The sequence below is a fragment of the Corapipo altera genome, unplaced genomic scaffold (assembly GCF_003945725.1).
Source record: "Corapipo altera isolate COAL_440 unplaced genomic scaffold, ASM394572v1 50, whole genome shotgun sequence".
Taxonomy (NCBI): Eukaryota; Metazoa; Chordata; class Aves; order Passeriformes; family Pipridae; genus Corapipo; species Corapipo altera.
This window is the reverse complement of record NW_020884889.1, coordinates 13,334,728-13,353,466: the sequence shown is the minus strand read 5'-3', so window position 1 is coordinate 13,353,466 and position 18,739 is coordinate 13,334,728. Positions and strand designations below refer to the sequence as shown.

At 40.4% G+C, this 18,739-nt stretch overlaps 1 protein-coding gene across 10 annotated transcripts in view; it reads right to left on the bottom strand.

Annotated features, from left to right (window-relative positions):
- RNF111 (ring finger protein 111) overlaps nt 1-18,739 on the bottom strand; it is a 54,994-nt gene that overhangs the window by 25,981 nt on the left and 10,274 nt on the right. For 7 of the 10 annotated variants that reach the window (XM_027644450.1, XM_027644445.1, XM_027644440.1 and 4 more), the window contains one exon: nt 7,236-8,131. In XM_027644450.1, the coding sequence (XP_027500251.1) occupies nt 7,236-8,112 (877 nt within the window). In that variant the 5' untranslated portion in view covers nt 8,113-8,131. Of the gene's footprint in view, nt 1-7,235; nt 8,132-9,202; nt 9,282-18,211; nt 18,470-18,618; nt 18,695-18,739 lie in introns of those variants that run through there. The other 3 variants (XM_027644447.1, XM_027644449.1, XM_027644446.1) reach the window with 3 other exon arrangements.

Sequence of the window (18,739 nt, the reverse complement as noted above, 5' to 3'; positions counted from 1 at the left end):
GATACTCACCTTTGTCAAGGTTTGAAAGTTCATTTTACCTAATCTTTTTTTTTAAGCAAATCTTTAGTCAAGATGTGATTTTATAGACTACACAAGTCAGACTGTAGAAACCACCAGGACTGCTACTGAATGAACAGGTTTTATGATTTCCAAAATAACAAAGAAAATCTTTAGGGAAACAGTCAAAGTCTCTCCAAGTAGGATATAGCATAGACATAGTTCAAGCATATGCTGTTTCCTACTGTTCATGCTTCTAGTAACACCTTCCCAAGTCAAAAGCACAAACTGATGAGGTTTTCATGCCATGGAGTACTTTCCTATACAAGGAACTTTCTGCAAAATTAAACAGAAAAAACTCTAAACTATGCAAATATTTGTTCAATTGTTTTCCATAGTCCATCATGACAAGGTGGACTCACTTTCTTGCTTTTAGCACAATCCAGTCACTGACCAGCCATCTTCTGTCTGTAAAGAACTTCAAGGAAAACTGATCTTAAAGTATGAATACCTTACTCATCAGGGTATCATCTAAATGACTGAACCCATAAGAGAGCAGTTAAATCTGTATAATGAGTGTTAACTACACTAATCCTGAAGTCCTTGAAGGTAATCTCCCTTCAAGGAGAAGAGTCACTGGATTGTTGACAGCAGAATAGTTATGCAGATGTGAGGTATTTTGTACTACCTTCAGAATAATACCCATGGCTATAAAACAAACAGAAAATTATCCTCCCGCAGGTACACACTACTTCTCTCTGTCATCTTCTGAATCACAAATCATAGCAAGCAAATTATACCCTGGTTGTTTGTGACTAAATTAGCCCTTGGGCTACCACTGACAGACTCATTCTACATTTTAAATGAGCTAGTTAAAAACAAAACTTCTCCTGAAAATTACAGCTAGGATTTTTTTCAGTTTCCATAGAATTTGGGGTGGTTTTCCCCTGCTCACATCCACAAACAACATTTTATAGTGCATGCAAAACACCGTATTTCAGTTTGCAAGTTTTGCATATCCCAACAATTTGGACCTTTGAACAGCAGTTGGTAATTAAGTTTTGTATGTGACTATTAATCAGAAATAATCAGTAACTTCTTTACAGAAGCTTTTTCCCTCTCCTTTAAAAGATGGAAACCTAGTGCTCAGCCAGCCTGGGAGAAGGGATAAACTACACATGCTTGAATCCAAATCTGAACATATGCCAAATTATAATCTTCCCTTAAAAATAAAAACACACCCTCCTCCAGGCCTCCCATCACAAAGACAGTAAATCTGACAGATTAAAAAGTACTTTATTAAGCAGAATATAACTTTTATAATAATATAATACTCTGTAGTCCAACATTTAGATCAGTAAATGAGTATATTTTTCCCCAGAAAGTTGTAAGATTACTTCAGAACAGCAGCTGCCAGGTGCCACTGACAAACCAACTTGCTGAGAAGCAAAGTTTAGAATCAAACACCTTAGTAACCCAGAAGGTGTAAGCAAGAGACTGAGCTTTGCACAGCATAACATGTATAATATATATAATTATATTATTACTTAACTCTTAAAGATCATGGCATAACTCTTGAGATTAATCAATGATCATCAACACAAAGACCCCACCAAGGACATAAACACCATCAGTGTAATACCCAAATTTATGTTTGACTGATTGTTGTCGCTCATGGAAGGTATTTTTATATCTGTTTTGCAATTAACATTGAGTTTTACCAGTTTAAATATTACATGTAAGATAATGAAAGTGTTTTACATACATAATTTCAAGTTAGACAGTCTGATCATGCCACAAGTGAAACTAGAAGAGCTTTAAAATAAGCAGTCAAGTTCCAGTGACAGGGATGGCTTATTTTGAGTTCCAAGCTTTCACTGGATCAGACCAAGAGTCTGCTCAGGCCCACATTCTCTCTTGCCAGCTGCAGAACTCTGCAGTCAGAGCAGGAAATTCAGGGTACAAATTTTAACTAAAACCCCTCAAACCACACAGCACCCACAACAATGACAGAGTGCACTCTGTTGTCCAGTCAATACTCATGGACAGCTGTCACTAAGTGTGTGGAATCTCTTTTTGAACTGGTTGGTACCGTGTGCCTCTGCAGCCCCTCTTGCTCATGAATTAAAGATAATTACCTAGATAACATTTCAGCATGAAATTGATAAAATAATAATATCCGACCAGTGTTAATGAGTACCCCATTTAACTCTCAGACTTCTTGAACTAGGTATGACTGGTACTCCCTGCCCTCAACCCTGTTAGCACATTTAGCATAAATGGCACCATTTTACGAGTGCCACACTCTGTCTGAGCCAGTCACATTATTTGTTTGCTTTCCCTCATTCTCAGGCGCTGAAGGTCCTGTGACCCAAGTAGACAAACCAAACAGATTTGTACCTCCCCTCTCTATTATCCTCAAGATTCCTGGGCACCAGAAGATTCCTCCCTTGCCTGCTGGCCTTGGAGGTCCCAGGCACTCAGCCAAGCAGGTGTTGTTGACTTCCCGCCCCAGGGAAGCTGAAATCACACGGAGCACTGGCTGGAAAATCAAGCAGCTCCAAGTTCTAAGTGGGAACCTGGAACAGAACTGCGACCCCCACCCCTCACTGGTGGCAAGGGACACCTCCATCATCATCATCTGTTTCCTCTGAGGACTGAGTAAGTGATTTGTCTTCTTTTACATAGTTTGAGTCTAGACTATGATTGGTGTACTAATAAAGCAAACTGCACGTTAAGATTTGACCTGACCTGCAGAGGGTCCAGGTGATTGGAAATCATAACTGTAGTGGTAGTATAAAGTTTGTGTTGTGCTGTTTACAGACTGCACAACTGAATTCTGCTGGTAGAAATCCTGTGCCATTCTTCTCATAAAATCATAATATCCTGCTAAGAAAACAAAGCTTTAATTGTTATTACAATTTAGTGCTGCCAACATTCTGCCAAGGATTCCTAGAACCTGCCTTTCCCTTAGTGTTGGATGATGACAGTTTTTCTGTACCTCAGACTTACTTGGAATATATTTTCCAATAGCTGTGCATGATGGGAGAAATTTTCCAAGACACACAAATTGCTTAGGAGGCTGCACCCTGGTGGAAGAGACCGTGAGCAACCAGAGTTCCGGGAATTCTGTCCAACTCTGAGCTGTGCTAATTCAGACCTCTACCGACCGTTCTTAACCAAGCACATAAGCTTCAGTCCAGAGGGCAGTGCCACAGCAACCCAATTCCAGGAGCAGCATCTTCTCAGCACAGAGAGCTGCAGCAGCAAGGGGGAAGTGCTGAAGTGAATTCCACACTAACGTTTATTACTGGAGCTATTTAAAGCTCCAACTCACAGCAGATGGAAGGAGCAGCAGTGATTAATGTCCACTGCTCACAGAGCCAGGTGCTTATTCCCTCATCACTTCCCAGCTCTTCCCTGACCCTTCTCCAGTAAGTGGCGCAGTAAACAGGATACTTATTCCCCTCCTTACCCACTAATGCTATTGGGATAACAGCTTAGAATTATGAGCTGCATCAGTTACTGTGAGAAAAGGACTGCATGCTGTAGTTTTTAGGAGGGATTAAGGAACTGAAAAATAATCAACTCAAACAACAGGAAGCTAATTTCCACTTAATACCTGTTTATCTTAAACCTGTTAAAGTAATCTGAACATAAAGTGGTATGTGCTTAACATTTTCACCAGCCTCTGGCTTGTGAAATATCAAATGTCTATATTCAACATTTCTAGGGAGATAGACAACAAATACATTAGAGGATCAAGAGGACAGTTGTGAATAAACTCAGTCTTATCATTCTAAGCAGCTTTGAACAAAATCTGGAGCAGCTTCTCATCAGCATTACATTCTAAGGGAAGAGGAAAGCCTATCTAGCACTAGTTGCTCAAAAATATAAAACAACATGTCAGACCCTGAAAGAATTATAAGTGCTATTAGGTGAACAATTTATGACAGTGCAAAATGCTACCCAGATTTTTCAACACCACCTTCCCATTTTCCAGAGTTTTGCTTTATTGACAAATCAGAGTAGAGGCTAAAAACTTGTTCCAATTTTAGCTTCTGCTAGATTTCCCTGCAGACTGTCCCCAAACAGCAACCCCCAACCCTTCAGATCCAAGATGCAAATCAAATACTGGTAGAAGCATTACAACATTATAGAGATCCAAGTACAGTAGAAGCTGAAATTTTGCCACCTTTCATAAGCAAAGTCAAAAGAGGATTATCCTATAGGTGTGTACACAGGGTTAGAGAAAAGCTTCTGCCCTACCCAAACAAAACACAGAATCCAAATTTGTTTTACAGCAAAAATCCTGCTGCTTGCTGTCATTTTAACTGTGAGCTCAGTATTGCAATTAAAATCCACTGATTAACATTCCAGTTAGAATATACACCCCTAAAAGCACCTGCACCTTCAGCTGCATCATTAAATGACACACAAGGGGTTTTACATTGTCCTTTTGCCCCCAACTCCCCTCTGTCTCCTGAAGGAGCTTCAGCTGCTCATCCCAGATTTAATGAGGGCACTGCCTTTTGTGGCAAACAGTTGGTAAAACAATATAACCCATTCCCAGGTGTCAGGACATACTCGTTCAATACTCTCACACTGCCAAAGCACAGAGTTGTACCAGAAGAATAGCTAAAACCCTGATGGAAAAGGAGGAAAAATCCTACATAGTGCTGTTTGGAGTTTTTTTGGTAAAGGTTTTGATAAACAAACAATCCTCCCCCTTCACAGCTCCATCCATATGATTTTCTGAAATTAGCCAAGCTAGTTTTATTAACAAGAACCAACCTACTAAATACCTCCTTAATTAAAAAGATCTGTTACTTTAATTTCTTGCAACAATCAGCAATGTTTTCCAAAACAATATACACTAATTAAATTTACTTGTTCTTTGAATGCACTGTATCTTTAGACAAACACCACCATTCAAAACAAAGAAATATTTTCTGACACATTCTCAATAAAAATTGCCATTCAGTTGGCTACAAGAGAAATTACATCATTTTGATGCCTGCTCATAAAAAATTCAGTTATTACTGCACCTTTTTTAATTGCATTTTTTCTGATTATTATTATCATCACTCTCCTCCTTTCCTAAGCCTGTCCTCTAGTACTTTTACATATATGCCACAGGCCTCATATTCTTAGTAGAAGTTGTTTGTCCTTCAGTATATTCTGTCATTTCAGCAGATGCATATGTGCCAATGCAGAGCAAAAATATTTCCCCTATCATTAACAAGCCAGTGTAGCACTACTATCAATACAACTCTTTCCTCTTATAGAAACCCCATCCTGCTTGCTCACTATACAGAGAGGCTGCACAGCTATTTTTCCAGCTGGCCCCATTTCTGTCCTAATTAACTCAATAACTAGAAATGCCTTATGTAACAGCAGAAAAGCTACAGAAAATGTTAATCACATTTTTATCTTGCTAAAAATAGGGCACTTTCACACAGGATGTCTGCTCAACTTCCCATTCTATCTGCAATGTAAATAAAATGCTCAAAACTTTCCATCAATACATATTTCCACTAGGAAAAAACCCACAGTATTCACACACTCTAAGCCAGAACTGCTTTTCAGCTCACTGCAAGCATTAGTGCTGAAGTACAGTCACCACAGAACACATTTTTTAAAGCATATCTTCTTTCAGTTACAACTGATGTCAGTATTTTAATCTAAAATTAACTGTATGGATTTTCATTCATTACAGGAAAAGAAACAATTTCATATATTCAGTGTGCTTTTAAAGTAGTAGAAAAAGCCACTGGACTTTTCCACTTCTGTGTGGAAAGAGTTGTTAATGTCCTACATCATTTTACAGCTACATGAAACTCCACCCTCTCTGAAAATGATAAAAAACTATTAACTTGGAAACAGAGGTGTTACCATGAGTTTCCCAAATTGTTTTTTAATATAAATGTATGCATATCCCCGCACATTTATTATTTACAAAGCATACACTTTAATGTGTTTAAACATGCAAGTCAAATGTAACTTTTTTAGGCTTCAAAAATTAATTTCTATCCCCACAAATATGCATCAAGGTAATTAAGGCTGTGCAATAATTCTTCTGCTTCAGAGTTCTATATGCAGGCCTAGCACTGCATAAGTAAGAATTTGACATTACAGATTTTACTTCTTATATTTAAACAGCACATTAAAGACCAACACACAAGTTATTTCTTGCTACAGTGAATAACAAGCAATAATCTATATTTAGGACTCTGGTTCTGTTCAAGAACAAATCCTGCATTAACATGAACATTCACACCTTTTTTTAAGCCTGTCCTTGTCCTTTCAGTCGTTTTTTCTCAGAGGAATGATCAGCACAGTCTGAGAAACGGTTTCATTTTTTAAAACATATTTGTCACTGTATAAAACACATGGTTGCACAAATTAACACCATGCTGTGTTCTATCTACTTCTCCATGCTCTATAAAAAGCTAAACTAATGAACAAAATGCACAACTACTTTCACTTGGCAAATTTAAGATGAAAGGAAGGCCAAGAAAATACATCGATGAACAAAAAAACAAACAAAAAACAAACACAAAAATAAACCCAGAAAACAAAACAAAACCAAACAAAAACATCCCCCCAAAAGTCTTCCTCCAAACACTGAAGCATTCAGATACCTTGTCAAGATATACTAGAGAAGCAATCATGTAAGCCAACTGCAAGTTCATTGCAGTGAGTTTATCTAGGTAAAACATCTGATATATATACAATACTTTTCTCTTATTATCCCTAAAGCTCCTTCAACTGCCTCCTATTTCAAGTTCTTATCACAATCAACTTTTGTTCTCTTCATAGTTTTCTATATTTTCAAATGCAGTTAAGTACTAGCAGGTATTTCTGTAGAATTGTTATTACCACAGTCAGTTACCAAAGCTATAACAGCTAAAATTTTTAATACAGTTCCGCAGCTAAAAAAAAATAAAAATGGATGAACTCAGCAGTACGTGACTAATCAGACCGAGCAACCTTCCAGTACATTGTTCAGAAACCATTAACTTTTACATTAAAGACTTCAGATTTGTTGTAATTCTACTGTAAGCTCTGCATGTACTTTTCCCATTAAGAATTTATTTTGTACTGTTCACATGACTTGCAGTAATTTGTAGCACTAACTTCTACAAAAACACAAATACAGCTCCAAATAACTTATAAAAGACTACTGTGCATGACGAAAGAAAATTAATAAAAAATAACTCAGGATTTAGCTTTACCTGAAGGAACGGCTGTAGTGTTCTGGTGGTTTTCACCAGGTGACACAAATAAGTCTTCCTCCCCTTCAGTAGATGAACTGGAGGAAGATTCACTGCTGAGATCGTTCTCGCTGGAGCTGCTGGAGCTGGGCAGCAGCGCGTACTTCCTGCGAGCCAGCACCTCCCGCTTCTTCCTCTGCATTAAAATCCGCTCTTTTTGGTTCTGTGTCCGCTGGGACGAACCTGTTTTCACAACTCTTTTCCTATATGGGAGCCTTCTTAAAGAGCTGTTGTGAAAGCAGGGCCTTTTCATCAGTAACCCGGGTACAGAGTCTGCCTCAGTGCGAGGCCACTTGTGTGACCTGGCACTGTGAGTTCTGCTCGCAGGATTCAGCACTGCCTGAGGGTGTCTGACAGGAGCATCCTTCTCTTCATCAGATGTTACTGTGTCAGAGTCTCCAAAGTGTAAGCTAGAGGAAGGTGAAGAGATACAGTCACTGAAAGAAGAGTCATTGTCCTCACTCTGTGTTTCTAGATGCTGTCTCAATCCCAAGATTCCTTTGTTTTCCTTGTCAGGACAGTTCTGAGTGTACGAAGGACCAGCCTGCTGGCTCTTGCGTTTTTTTCGCACCACGATACTTTTTTCTTGGTCTGTGTGGTTGCCATTCATGTCCTTCTGCTTTTGAGAGTCACCACATAAGTGGGAGAACTCATTCCCTACTTTACTGGCAATCATCTCAACTTCTGCAGTGAAGCTTTTGGCCGCCCCAATAGGCTCAGGGTTCAAGAGGATCCCCTTCAGACTCTCCTGTCTCTTTGGTGCATCAGAAGGAACTTCACTCTTCATATCCGCTTCTGGAGTATAAACTATATTACATTCAGGAGTCCATTCAGACATGGAAAGATTTAAGGAAGGCCTAGAAAATAAAACAGATAAGCATCAAGAAAACAAGCACGAGATTTTTCAAAAGCAAAACTGAAATCAGAGAAAACCCATTTACTGCTAAGACAACCCCCCCAGTGGGAATAGCAAAACAGCAGTAACCAAAATACAACTGCTTCAAAATATTAAGAATACTGCTTGACAAGGTCATTTTTCATGAAGACAAAATTCTTAGAACTTGCATTGAAGGGAAGTTCTTACAGTCAGTGAAAATGTTGATGTATGTCTCCTGCAAAATGTATGGTATCTGCTTTCCCAATGCTTAAGCATGGGTGCTTTACAGGCCACTGCTCACAGAAGTGACCTAAGCTTTGGCTAAATAGCTCCAATAGCCATCAACTAAACTGCAGGCTTAAATAAGGCCTACATCTTCCCCTACAGCAGTACATACAGACAGCAAATACTTCAACACAATACGTGGTGTTATATAGTGACAACTGAGCTATAAAAATCAGTTACTCATAATTCATGGCTCTTTTCTGATATGAAGGAAACAGTAGAGATTTTGAATCTTTATTATTTTGGGGCAAAGTAACAGAAACCCATTTATTACCTAGAGTGTCTTTAAGGAACACCAGACATTAGAAGTACAGTGTACCAAGCTATTTTCAGGCCATGTACTTTTCACTCCACCCTGTGACACAAACTGAGCATATCCTATCACGTTCCCTTAAGAGTCAGCACCAGGCAGGTTCCCCTCCCTGCCAAAATATAAACCTGCCAACGGACAACAATACAACATTACCCTCAAAGACTGTTTAAAAGAACAACTTTTGCATTAGAAAGCTACTGAGATACAGACAACAGTAACCCCAGTAATATATCCACCTTCAACCTGCTTAATCTGGCATCTCTGCCTTCTGTTTAAATTCCCAAAAGGAAGTAAAATGAAAGCATTTGGTTCCTACTGTGATAACCACTGAAATATTTGTTACTGTAGCTAATATCAGTTTTTTATGCCTCAACTGAATAAGGCTGTAGCAGATATTTGACAGCTGTACTAATTAAGCAGTTAAATGCTCCCTCTTTTCTCTCCCCCCCTCACCACTTGTTTGAAGAAACACCTCCTGTGCTCTTCTAGAAGGAATGTTTATTCACTGAACCAGAATGAAGAGCTCACCAATCTGAAAAATAAGTTTTCCAACCAGATCAGACAGCAATTCAGTTCATCACATAAGCACACCAACAGCTACACCCAGCTCACAGCAAGTTGTGCTGAACTACCAAAAGGCTGCTTAAGAAAACCTGCAGCTACACCCTAAGGGGAAATGGGGCTCCTTGAGCAGCACAGCAGGAATCTGCATTGAGTCAAAAGTCTGAGATATCAGCAAGAACAGCCACTCAGAGGGACCCTGACAGGTGAGTCTGTGCAAACCTGACCAAGTTCAACACGGCCAAGTGCAAGGTCCTGCAGCTGGGCCAGGGCAATCCCAAGCACAAATCCAGGCTGGGCAGAGAACAGAGCGAGAGCAGACCTGGGGAAAAGAACTTGGGGGGGTGTTGGTGGATGAGAAACACAGCATGACTTGGTAATATGTGTCTGCAGCCCAGAAAGTCAACTGTGTCCTGAGCTACATCACAAAAAGCACAGCCAGCATGTCAGGGGAGGGGATTCTCCCTCTCTGCCACACCTGGAGTGCTGTGTCCAGCTCTGAGGCCCCAGCCCAAGAAGGATGTGGAGCTGCTGCAGTGAGTCCAGAGGAAGGCCATGAAGATGCTCTGAGGGCTGGAGCATCTCTGATACAGAGACAGGCTGAGAGGGCTGGGGTTGTTCAGCCTGGAGAAAAGACTCTAGGAAGACCCTACAGCACCTTCCAGTGCCTACAAAGGGGCCAAGAGAGCTGGAGAGCGACTTTGGACATGAGCATGGAGTGGCAGGCAAGGGGGAATGGCTTCAAACCAAAAGAAGGTAGGTTTAGATTAGTTAAAGGGAAGAAATTCTTCCCTGTGAGGGTGGGGAGGCCCTGGCAGAGATTGCTCAGAGAAGCTGTGGTTGCCCCTGGAAATGTTCAAAGTCAAGCTGAAAGGAGCTTTAGCACCTGATCTAGTGGAAGGTGTCCCTGCCCATGGCAAGGGGGTTGGAACTAGGTGCCCTTTAAGGTTCCTTCCAACCCAAACCATCACATGATGATTCTTTGATCTATGGTAGGTTAAGTAGCGCTGCCTAATTCAGGTCCATGATCTTCTGCCTGAATCTCCAAATTCTTCAAAATGCCAATGCATTCTTACATCCAGTGCTAATATTTATAGTTCTCATTTATTTTATCATAGAACAAATCACTACAAGATTGAGACTACAGAACAGATTTGAATCAAAGTTTTCTACACTGTTCCACTAACTGATGCTTCCAGGAGCAGCTGTGAGCTGGCTGTTCCTAACAGACCCCAAAGAATTACTTATTTCAGTTTGCATGGGGTGTAAGCTGATGCATCATCCCAGGCAGCCTGCGTTCTCTTCACAGCCATAAGCAACTAATCTACTACTTCATGGGATGTAATTTGAAATAAAAAATTTGCAAAAGGCATATATGCTGCAGTACTATAATCTAAAGAAGCCATAAGATCACAGAATCTTTCTGGAGATCGAGAATCTTTCGGATCCTAGAACCCCAGCTGAAAAGACCCATTTGAATGTTCTCACTAGAGGTCCTACAAACATCTCTAACAATTGTTAAATGCGAGGTCTATATCCTGTGATAAGTAGGAAAGTGTTGCTGTTCTCTTTGGAATTACAGCAGGTAGGTATGTCTTCCATCAAAGTCAAAAGCTAACTGTATGTAAGCTGGACTAAACTTCTTGTCAGTCTAGACAACAGGACAGGGTCTTAATTTCAATTCATTAAAGCACAACGGGGTTTTTTTTCAGCAATAAGTTGGTGTGGAATGCAGTATATAAGGCTGCCTTCTTTCTTAGGACTGAAAAAAAGAGGTTCAAAAATTGGAAAAAAAAGTTAGAATAAACATTAAGAGTGTAAAAAGTCTACACAGCAAACGAAGATGACTATTAGAGCTGTGGAATTCTGCTGTCTACCCTTCTGTGCTCCTGACAGCTCCTCAAGGAAACACCAGCTCTCACACGCCCTGTGCTTGCCTGTACCCTCACACACGGACCATCTTTCTCTGCAAAAATTAAGATCAAGACATCCATTTTATAAAATTTCTAACAAGGACAGGAATTCTGCATTCAAACCTGTCACAAGCACACAGAGAACAAGCAGTACACAGTCCTTCCTCTCATCCTCACAAGGTCACCTTTAAGGCAGGATTTTTGCTGTTATTTATGCACCACCGTTTTACAGAAATGTAACACCCAGTCTAGTCAACCTTCACCACAGTCCAAAAGCAAACCAGACTCTCCCACAGTAACCCTGTATTTCATCACAAGTGTTTTTTTAGAAAATCCACAAAATATTTCAATTTGGGGAAAAAATATTATTTTATTCAGAAAGCTTACTGTCTTTGAACACAGCCATAACTTGCCACCTTGTATTCCATGTCCAGCTTTACACACTGTTTCCTGTCCTTTGAACAGGATAAATTAAGGGGAAAATGCTATTTGATTCTGAAGTTTTTTTTAAGCAACAAAAATCTGAATGTTTTCCCACAATCAGGAGTTGGTTTACAAAGGACTCTGTTCTACTCATTGGAGTGTTCCCCCCCACTTTATTGTTAAACTCTACTGGAGAAATCTCCATCAGTATGAAAATTCTGCATTCTGAATGTGATTAACTTGGTATAAGCTCTGTTTACTGTAGCACAGAGGGCACTGGGCTGAAATACAGATATAGTTATGTAAGTTACAGCCAAAAAATTAAAGCAACGACATTTACACTTTGAGAAACCTCAAACTACTGTAAGATGACAAAAAAAATGAAATTACCACACAGTGAAAAGTAGTGCATCTAAACCACTATTTACTGGCTTAGTTATATTCCAACAGGCAGCCTAGATACACTAGTTAACACAAATTCAAGCATTTTGTATATTTTCACTCTTACAACCATGGAAAAGTCTGCAGTAACTCAACTAAGTAATGAAGAACTCTCCATTTTTGCTAACCAGCACAGAGCCTGAAGCACTGCTTGCTCAGGGGAGAGCTGCTGACTCCCAACTTCAACATTACACAACAGCTTAAACAGGAATACATTCTGGAAGTGAATGACAGCAATCAACAATGACAAATGATCCATTCCTTCACTACTCAGAAATGCTATTACAAACTTTCAAACAAAAAATTTGACCAAAGGAGACAAAAGGTGGAAGAAGAGCTCACCATTTAACTAGATTTCAATGCATTTTAAGTATCTTCAGTGGTTATACATATGAAATACCCACAGTATGTTCTCTTACACAGAAGACAAAGTTTAAAAGGGATCTACAAAAATACTATGCAAATAGTCATTAGAACGAGGTCATCTGCTGTTAGACCTTCAGAAGATCCTACAATATCTACCTCTAATTAAAAGTAGTCCTCAGAAACTTTTGCAAAAAGCAGCAAGATGCAGTAAACTCAGTCAGCATTAGTGCTCCTCCTTCCTAATGAACACATTTACCTATGGAATTAGTGAATCAAAACTTTGAGAGGAAAAATGGGGAAGTATCTTCTTTTAAGCCATAACAACTTAATGAAGAGCTGTTAAGAGAGGTATGTGAAAGCTATAAATAGTTATTTTAAGTTCCCCTCTAAGGTATATGACTATTTAGAATCATGAAGTGCATATGACTTATCCATTCATGTCACAAATTAAAGCCATTGTTATTAATCAGGCCAAGACACAGCAATGCAAGAAATCTGATGCAAATGGGGGAAGTCCCTTGAAATTGTAAGTCAAAAAGCAAGCTCAAAGTTTGAGATCTTTACAGCAGGCAAGTTTATGATTACATGTTAAAGCAAAACACATTTGAGTTATAAGATGGAACAAAGTATTTTGTCATTAATAATTAATTCTTTTATTATCAATCAAAACGTATGCAGCATTAAAGCACTATAAACCAGTGAAATGCTTAATTATACAACATATAACTAAATTTTTTGGCATAAACTTGGTGAATACATGTGATATAAAATAGAATTAGTCTGAAAATGTATCTTCAGCTACATTTTAAAACACAGTCAACCCCCTTCACCATCAAGAAGCAATGTCCTTGCATTTGAAGTTCCCTTATTCAGTCCTAATTCTTGTTTTCTTTGCATATGGTCACTGAACTCACAACTAACTTTTAAAATTAATTCCCTTCCCTTATATGTGGTTTGGATCAGATTTTACTTTTAACATGATTTTGACTCTGACAAGGCAATACTGGTGCTGTTAAATTCATGACAAATCTCACTGTTAAGGTCTGGTATGCACAGAAATTACACTGTGTATCCTCTTCCTACCACAGGACTTTTTTTAACCTGCAAACACGGCCTTCAAAGAAAGGACCAGCAACAAAAGCATCACACAAGCTTTGTTTTAGATTGTTTTAGAACACCAACAGTTATTTCTTTCCTCTCATTAAAAACATGTATTCTTATGCTTTCAGCAAGGCTTTTCCATTAGATACATCGAGAAACAGGAAAATGAAAAAGCTTATAAAATTCATACAAGGCCTTCAGCAAAAGTGAGACAACCCAAGTACTGCTACTTCCCCATCTCCACAGCAGGGAGCCAGACAAGACCCATTTGTGTCCAGCCCTGATGTGCTGGAGGCTGACACAGGACTTGGGAGCCATTTCAGGAGCTGCACCCCCAACTCAATCTCATGGAGATCCCATCTCAGTGCTGTCATGCCCTGCTCCAACAAAAATAAAGAATTCACTGAGCAGTTCACAGACACAACACTCATTAGCCTAAAAGAGCCAGTCATGCCCTATTCATTTCATTTCTATCAAGCAGGGACAACTTGCACAATGCAGGGTAAGCAGAAAGAAGAAAAATATCCAATATTCAGTTCCACTATCAGGAAAAGAACTGCAATCAGATTTTGAAACTTTTACTGCATTGCATTTTGGTTGTTCTTCATTTTTACCTCTTCATGAGACAAACAGTGCTCTTTTAAAGCTTGTTTTAACAACTTAATTTTAGCATACTATATATTGGTCTTCTAATCTTTGGCAGAAAATAAAGCAATTGATAAGTTAAAAATCTATGCATTTTATAAAATAGCACCATATAAACATATAAAACAATCAGAAACTCCATTATGCTTGGTTTGATATTATGTAGCAAACACATCTTTATTCACAGGACAATATGAAATACCATTGCAGACCATTCTCAATTTCCTTTCTATGCTTTAATGGAGCCACAGTGACGACCCCGATTTTTGGATGACAGAATTACCTTACAATTCTCCAAGCAGAATCCTTCTCTTTTGCCCTACAGAAATGTGCAGCATTGCAAAACAACATGCACAGTATTAATTACTAACTGTATGATAATATTTTGGAAACAGGTTCTTTTTTAGACTCCCAAAGACAGCCCATCACATCCACCCAGACAGAAGGGTTTGACTGTGCTTTGCAGGGAGGTGCTACCACTACATGAGCCACAGCAGCGCAGGGAGGGTTATCCACTCCTTGCAGCCAATTCTAGGAACCATCACTGGCTTGGAAAGTCTACTCCTGAAGTGAAACAATGTTATTTCAAGTACAGTACTACTCTTACTAACCTTTGCAAAGCCACCTCGAAGTCAGCCCATAGCAACTGTGCTGTCAAGCACTGTAATGAGCAATATCCATCCTCTGCACCAGCAAAGTCTCCTTAATTTTATCCCTGAAAAAAACTCCTCAGATCTTCATGGTTTGTTTTCTCATGCATAAGTCAATTCATACCTTGCACCAGAAATGTCAGGCCACCTATAGGACAGCTACAGAATACCCGTTATGCCACACTGCCATTCAGCTCCGAGATCTCCCACCACTGTATTCTCGTGGAGAGACTATTGAAAGTGTCTCTCTCACTTGTTTTAACAGAATCCAGCCTAGGACAGCTACAAACAGAAGAGCTCTTCCATAGGACGGGATCTATGGCCTGGCTCCAGTTGGAAAAGAGAGAATGCAGAGAGTGTGTGCAGCTGGAAGTGCCTCAGGTACATGAGCTGGGGGGCCAAGAGCAGCAGGTGACTGTCCCACAGTAACAAGGCCATAAAGCACCCACAGAAATCCCAGCACTGCTCCAGCATCAGCACATCCCACCTGGGCAGGGACTCTGTCTGGCTTTGCTCGATGGACACGAGCAGGTGCATTGGACAAACCACACAAGCAGGTGCATTGGACAAACATGGTGTTCACAAGGACATTCTTCAGCCTCAACACTTCTCTGCTCTGTCCCAGGCTCAGACTCAGTTACTTACATTAACACCACCTAAATCACAGCTCTAAGATACAAGTATTATGATTCTGGCAATCAGGAATGTTTTGGCTTCAATGAACTCCAAGACAAACATAACAGCAATGAACTTGGGAACAAAAAGTAGTAGCTTTATAAGAGAATGACAAAATGCAATTTTTTATTGGAGGTTAAGATCTTAACTAGGATTTCTGCTTCCAGAGACAGTTAGGGAAGTTACATGGCCACTAAAAATTATTTTAAAAAATATTTCTTATTCCCTCTGGCTTTTTCACCTTTGAGGTGTGTATAACCGTTCTTGATGCAGTGTCATTTTGCAAACACTTCTTGATAAAGCTTTGAGGAGCAAAGTAAAAGATAACCTTTGCCACAACTGTTAACAAGAACCTTTCAAGTGAGAATTATGAAAGGAACCATTAGGACAGTTTTATGCTATTCATCAGGAAACCTGTGACAAAGAAGGGACTTTTCTGATACTAAACTAAGTAGATTCTACCAGTTTCTGAGGGAAGGACAGTGCAGCAAACTTCTCCACTCTTCACCAGTGGAGCCAAGAGGCAGAGCGAAAAAGTAAACATTTTACCCAACAGCAGTCAACTATTAGGACTGCACTTTATTGACAAAAAATAAATTACAGAAGCAAACAGCCTTTACTGCCTCTTGCTAGCAAAGTCACCAACCAGCCCTCTCAGATTTCATGTGGTAAACACTTAATAAGGAAGACATAATTTTAATTTATAGCAATTACTCTTCCAAATAGCATGAACTATATAAAACAGCAAAATAATCTTGTCAACAAAATTATGGGTTAGTGAAAGAAGCGTTTTCCTTTCTTCTTTCCACTCTGCTCTATCAGGGTTCTCTGTTAGGCCTGACAGGAGTCCACCAAGAAAAACACTAATTAATCCTTAAGCCTGAAGGAAGTTCCCAAGTCAAAGACTTCAGCTGCAGATACAGTTTGTGTTTTCTGCAAGAGCACTACGGACTTTGGAAGCAGCTGATTACTGTCACCTACACTGACAAAACTTGGGAGACTGTGACTGGGAACAATTCTCCTGTGCCTATGATGTACATGTATCCCATACAATATTACCACATGTACACATTTATAAATCTGTTCCCGACCTACAAACAGCCAAACCACTACAGATCTGGTGATAAAACTCACTGAAAGGAGGCTGCACACAAGTAAAACTGTGGGGACATCTTTATACAACACCTGCCCACGGCAAATCCACCTCTCTGTAATCCCCATTGTTTATATGTGAATTAAATCTTTCTGTTCCTCATCCTATCCTCACTCCCCCCTCATTCTTTCCCCATTTTTTCAGCTGCTTAACATCCAAGCCTCCATAGTTCACCAGCCAGGGAGGAGGACACTGTCACCCATATTTTCTCAAAAGAATGTTCTCACCATTACAGGAAACACAGGCAACTGAAATGAAAGATTCTCCATCTTGGAAAAAAAAGGCAGCAACTGCTGCCAGCTCAATGTTACTGCAGCACAACCACCTCCACTGAAAGTCAACTGCTCTGGCTGATCTGGTTATGTAGGTCAGCAAAGTTATTAATTTAAAGATAAAGTGCGAGTCACAGACATGTTAAGACACACTCTTAATACACTTGTACAAAATCCACTGCTTCATAAAAGGCACAGTTCTGAAAGGTCAGAATGTTCCCATCCAGACTCTGAAAGGACATGCAAAATATGCATGAACACTATGAGCTGTTGTTCACCCCCAGGCTCCCAGTACCACACACAACCACAGCTGGAGCTGCCAGGGCTTCAACCATCAACAAAAATAAACAGCTTTGTAAATATATAGGACTTCAAGAGTTTTAAAACAGGAAGCTTGGGGTCTTACACATTTTTATTTAACTAAGGTGAAATGCAAAAGGTACACTCCCAGCCTTTCCCATCTGATGAATTCCAGAGGTGATTCCATACTGTGAGTGACTGCATGAGACAAGTAGATGTTCACTTTATCAAATGAACCAACATCACATCTTTCCTTATCAATCCCTACACATCAGCAAGAATCTTGGCTAACAGGGTTCTTCTGTGCCCCCCCACCCCCCTTTATCCAACAAAGGTAAGAGCAGAAACATTTAAATTGTTGGGAAATCCCTTTGATAGCAAGGGCTACAGATATGTCACCTATAAAAAGCTTTAACTTTTGTTTGTAATAGTGACAAAGCATTCTAATTATTTAAATATCAATTTTCCTCCAAAATGTTTCTACTAAGTATCCAAAATTAATTTATCTTTGGAAATTTTTACTGGTTACAACAAAGACAATGTAAGGTCTTATTCTGCACCTGAAAATCTAGTTTCCCTTTAAGAGTTTATAACTGAGAGATATTCCAAAATGACAAATGTCATTTGCTATTCAGGTCTCCACCATGAGCAGTCAAGTCTCATCTTTTTGGTCAAATATTTGTTTCTGAAGTAACTGCATTAGAACCAAATGAAATCGGGCTATTACAGCAAATTCTTCCCTTCTGCATTATGTCCTCTTTTGGAAGAGCACTTGGCTCTCAGGAATTGAGGATCTCCTTTAATCTGCTAAAGCAACCGGGCCTTGCTTATGATTTAAAACCATTTCAAGCCATGGAAGAGCTCAAACAGCATGAAAATCCTTGAATGCTCAGCCCTAACCACCAAACCACTGACACTTAAAGAAGTCCCCAGCCCGTTCCAGCAGTTCCCAGCCCACGTACCTCTGGAATTCCGGCCCGCACCTCTGAATGGACGCGGCTCCCTTGATTGCCAGGCACAAAACACCTGACAACGAGGGATTTTTTAACACGGGTTAAAGGAACATCAACTTCGCCAACAAAACAAATGACGTCATAACCACCCCTGCTCCGCACAGCAATAAAAACCCATTTCCGCGCGGGGAAAATCCGTGACAGCTCCGTGACAACCCCCCCGAGAGCCGCGGCCGCCCGCGGTGCAGGCACCGCTTTGTGCGTCAGCGAGGCGCTGCAAAAAAAGGGAAAAACACATTCTGCGCGCAGTGCCCCCCTCCGCAGGGCCCCGCCGGCCCCGCCGCCCTCAGGGAGCGGCCGAGAGAATCAGGGGGGATCGGGGACCCCCGCCCGCCCGGCCCCGCCGCCCCCCGTACCTGAGACAGCGAGGCCGCGGGGGAAGGGGCGGGTGCCGTCGGCGCGCTGCGCAGGGCCGAGCGGGCGGAGCGGCCCCCGCGGCGCTGCCCGGCGCTGCCCCGCGCCCCCGCGGTGTCCCCG